The sequence below is a fragment of the Penaeus japonicus genome, unplaced genomic scaffold, assembly GCF_977035675.1.
Source record: "Penaeus japonicus unplaced genomic scaffold, GWHDUDI00000001_assembly GWHDUDI00000019, whole genome shotgun sequence".
NCBI classification, from domain to species: Eukaryota; Metazoa; Arthropoda; class Malacostraca; order Decapoda; family Penaeidae; genus Penaeus; species Penaeus japonicus.
The window spans coordinates 11,968,516-11,973,515 of record NW_028234421.1 but is presented as its reverse complement, the minus strand read 5'-3'; the positions used below and the strand labels follow the sequence as shown (position 1 = coordinate 11,973,515).

General features: G+C 38.6%; 1 protein-coding gene across 1 annotated transcript in view; it reads right to left on the bottom strand.

Moving 5' to 3' along the window:
• Positions 1 to 4,238: 4,238 nt before the first annotated feature.
• LOC122250984 (dihydrolipoyl dehydrogenase, mitochondrial) overlaps positions 4,239 to 5,000 on the bottom strand; it is a 13,598-nt gene continuing 12,836 nt past the window's right edge. The window contains exon 9 of the mRNA XM_043012739.2: positions 4,239 to 5,000. Coding sequence (XP_042868673.2) covers positions 4,707 to 5,000 — 294 coding nt within the window. The 3' untranslated portion in view covers positions 4,239 to 4,706.

Here is a 5,000-nt window from a genome sequence, read left to right as displayed (position 1 = left end):
TGTGTGTCCACTCTTGCAACAACAGATGATTCTGATTGGCTGACATACGCTCATCAATGTCCTATTGGTTAAAACAAAGAGCATCTCTCAATTGATTGGCTGTTGAGAGTAAGTTAACATGATGGATTGAATATTCCAACGTGATCATGATGCAGAATGATTGCGAAATATTTCAATGAAATGCACATGCTTCGTTTCATTTCGTGTGCGTGTGTGTGTGTGTGTGTGCTTTGTGTGTGTGTTATCAGTTTGCAAGGGATGCACCGTAGAAGAAAAGTATTTCACAACTACAGATGTTGACTTTCCCAAATTGTAACCATATCGAATTTTGGGACAGCCTCTATGTATCAAATTCGACTTTTTTCATGGTATCTACCATAGCTGAAATGGTAGTCTGTGTCAGTACCCTACACCCACCCAGGCTTCTCACTTTAATAGACGTGTACTTGACTGCCGCCTGTCTCGTCCGGATGGAATGACCTGTCCAGCTGGCATACCGCTTGTTTTTTTTGTTTGTTTTTTTGTGACCAGTGTATAATTATAAATGTCAGTTTTGTTTTGTGTGGAAAAGAAATATGAAGCTCTACAATCATTCTTATTTATCCAATGAACTGCTTTTATAACAGGGAACGTGGCTGTCATATGGGGAAAAGGCAGTCGAAAGTGATATATCTGTGAAACCTTTCCTTCCTCCCTGAACCCTTTTCTATCCATTTTTAACAAAATCATATTCGTGATACTTATAAACTTATTTGTGCGTTAAATCTTAATTAATTTGTGTGGTATTGTATTCTTATATTTTTTTTTCTTTCCTACTCGCCTCTTCTATCTATACTTCTCTCATCTCGCTTCTCTCTGACAACTCCACCTCAACTTCAATCTACCATCCTTACTATGATCTAGTGTAAAGTAATGTGTTTTACCAGTGTTCTGTTCCGTCACATTTGTTTCAGCCTTCCTGGCAAGAACACTACGGAGGTTTACCGACGGATAATGCAATTTTCCTTTCGAATTGCTATTACTTTACACTAATGATTAGGGCTGTGACATTATGCTTTTGGCATAAAGCATATTCTTTTAGCATATTTCATTTTAAAGAATATGCTTTTCATAGGCCATTTTAAAAGAATATGCTTTTTATAAAAAATATATGTTTTTTATGTAAACTCTATTCTTTTTACTAAAAATCTATGCTTTTATACGCCAGATGAGTAAATTCAGTGTGTTTTGTTCACAAAATCATTCAAGGATGCGGCTATAATAGAAATATAGAATACCACTACTACACTATTTTATTTACGCCTTAAAACTGCATGATAAAACGAGGGAAGAGGGAAGAGGGAAGATAAACGAGGAGGGGGAGGAAGGGAGGGAAATATGGAGAGGGGGTAGGAAGAGGAGGAGGGTACGAACAAGGGGATGAACTATGTGGTTGGAGCTTGATTACGTCACAGGTATTATGTCACCAATTTATGTTCGTTTCTCTGGGAGAGACGTTTAACTTTCTCCTTTTTATAGGGAGAAGTGGCATTATTATGTACTGTTGATGATTCACAACACATTGGGATATTACGGGAGGGTGTGAAATACCCTGTGGCAAAGTTTCATAATGATATGAGAGTTTGTTGCAGTTATTTCAGAAAAAGCATATTTTAAAGCATAAAAAGCATATTTTAAAGCATAAAAAGCATATTTTAAAGCATAAAAAGCATTTTTTAAAAAGCATAAAAAGCATTTCTGTAAAAGCATAATGTCACAGCCCTACTAATGATAATAAGTGCATTACAGTACTTAGTCTACAATACTAATAGGTTAGTCCCGTTATTAGAGGAAGGCTTGCTGTACAAATGAAAGAAATTTGAAAAAGAGAGAAAAAAGTCTATGGCAATTGGCGCCACCATTGGGGAAAGCTTTTGTTTAACGGGATGAAAATCACCTTTTGCTTAAATGTTTCTGGCAAAATGGTACCGTCCGCAGTGTACGCGATTACAAGTGAAATTTCACAGCCACATTATTGGAAGCTATGCCACTGCTTTTTGCATCCATGATGACCTATGCATAAAATTTTCATTAAATTTTCCTTGCATGATGTTGAGCTAAATATCCGTTCCTGATGCAAGTACCTTGATGTGACTATCAAAGATAAAAAATCCAAAGAGAAGACTGAAAGGAGCCCAACGAACTTCTGGTTACGAAAGAAGAGCGTACAACGTTATAGTTGATATCATAGCAATCGTATATGTTTCACAAAGGTACACAGGTAATTGGTTTATAGAACGAAGCCAACTTTAAATGCCATTATCTTTCTATACTCGAGGTCGCTGCAGGCAACTTCTAAATCCTTATCCCAACTGAATATAATCATAAGGAAGACACCCACGTTGTCATGGAAAATGTCGGCATTGAATATACTCTAAGCGTCCTAAAAAAGATACCTCTTCTTGCTATGCTTGAAGTGGTGCACTCTTTGCAACTTTCAAGGATCATCTTGAAATTTAAACGATGCATATGAATACTGGCTACACAGATGGATCCTTTACAGTCTGGGAGCAGAGCAGTTTCCGGCTATATTGTGTACGAAAACAATATTGCAGGAGAGTTCACGACTGGGATAGCACTAGGCAAGCAGAGTTGGCAGTAATACTTTCAAACTACAAACGTCCAAAATAATAAAGGTTCCGGATTCATTCTCTGCGATTCACATCATTTCAATCGGCCTTGACACTCTTAACACGCGGCCTGTGGCTCATTTGCTGCTCCAGCCACACCTGTTTTGCTCGATTTAACCGGCATCTCGTCTTTGAAATATCATTTATTTATCATATTCTTAGTTTCTTTAATCGACCAAATGGACATTTTCTTTTACTTACGTCCTAAATTGTTTGAAAATGTTATTTACACGTTATCTGATTGAAATACGGCGCATTCACATCATGTCTAGACCGCTGGTATGCGTTTGGCACAAGACGGTAAAGCCTTTTGCCATGGCTTAGCTGGCCATTACTTTTATTTGTCCTGTCAGTAACTCGCATATTCATCGAGATTGATATTGAATAATGTATTAATTTATTATAGAAAAAGCAGTTATATTTTGTCTACATTTACTTCAGCAATACGAACTCCCAGGCAAATCGAACTGATGTCTTTGAGGCCTAGTGTACATGCTGAGTGTGAGTATGGGAGTGGAGATTTCGCTTTATTTATGCTTACTTACAAACACTGTGATGTGAATAGTGGTATGTCATTTGTAATTCCCATCCCTAACGTACTGATTTGATGTTTTTGGCCATAACAGCTTATCTTAAAAGAAAAGAATGACAGCTCACTCTGTTTGGACAAAGATAAGTCATATTTTGAAAACACAGGAGCCTTTTAGACTATTTACCCGGCCTCCACATCCATCCATTACTTGTGTCCCTTTTTCTTTCAGTTTTTCCCATTTTCGGCGTCCCCTTAGCGGATCATGTCTCTATCTTCCTCTTCTGCCAGACCAGCTGCTCTCGTATCTTCTCACTGCATCCATGAATCTCCTCTTAGGCCTTCCTCTCTTTCCTCTTCCCAGTGTTTCCTTACCTAACATCCTCCTCCTACATTCCTCGTCTCTTTTTATCACATGCCCAAACCACCATAACCTTGGCTCCCTTGCCTTTATTTCCAAAATGTTCTACATATGTTATGCATTTTATATATTCATTTCTGATCTTATCCTTTCTCATTAGCCACCGATAATTTTGCCTCTTGGTTAGAGTTTCTGTCTCCAAATCATATGGCATGGCTGGTCTTACTGCCACCCTATAAGCCTTCCCTTTCAAAGTTGCGGATATTCTTTGGTCATAGATCCCTCCCAACACTTTTCTGCAGCCATTCCTCCCCACTTGTATTCTCTTCCTCACCTTCATCACACCCACCATCCACATGATTAAAATCATCCAGCTTTTCCACTTCTGTGCCTTTCACTCGCACTGCATTTCTACCCTCTCCTTCACACACATGTACTCTGGCTTATTTCAGCCGACTCTCCTCCCCCAGTGCATGTTGCCACCTTTCCAGGCTAGTTTCAACTTCTTCTCTTGTATATCCACAGATCTCTATATCATACCACTACTTCAGTGTCCACTCTTATCAAATAAGTATCAACTATACCAACAAAATACTGTTATAAAGAACTAAATGCACATATCTGTGTTGCATGATGTGACAAATCTACACTGAAAAATAAATAAGGGAGAAGAAAATACTTTCACAGACAGGGTGTTTTACTTACAAATTGAGAAATTCTCGCCAAGTATAATATACTTACATTGCATCTTCCACATACAAGTTTCATATGCACAACTATGTACAAACATGATGCATTACAATTTTGGGTTAGGAAACCATGACAAAAAGTGGAAAAGTAAAGAGAAATAATTTGCTAAAGAGGAACTACCTTCACTCCACGATAAATAAATAATTGTCTTTCATTGAGAAAAGTGTTCAACAACAAGTCTCTCGGCAAAAAATTTTGGTCTTTATTTTCATGATTGTGCTAATTAAGTGTAATTGAAAGGAAGAAGAAGAGTTTTAAAAATGGGTTTAAGAAGCTTATGAAATGCATCGAAGATCCTCATCCCTAAACAAGACTAAAAGCACAGAAAAAAATATAGACAATACATATATCTCATCATTTTTTTTAATCGTTTCTTTTATAAATAACGGCCTAATCACTAGAAGTTGATGGGCTTTCCAAAGTAGGCGGCAAGGTTGGCCTCACGGAAGGCCTCGGAGCAGGTGGGATGGGCATGGCACACACGCGCAACATCCTCACAACTGGCACCATACTCCATGGCCAGCGCTGCTTCATTGATCATCTCACCCGCGCCAGGACCGATGATGTGGGCACCCAACATTCGGTCTGTATGCTTGTCTGCCAGGATCTTGACCAGGCCGTCAGTGTCGTCATTGCACTTGGCACGTGAGTTGGCTGCAAATGGGAACTTGCCCACTGCGTACTCAACACC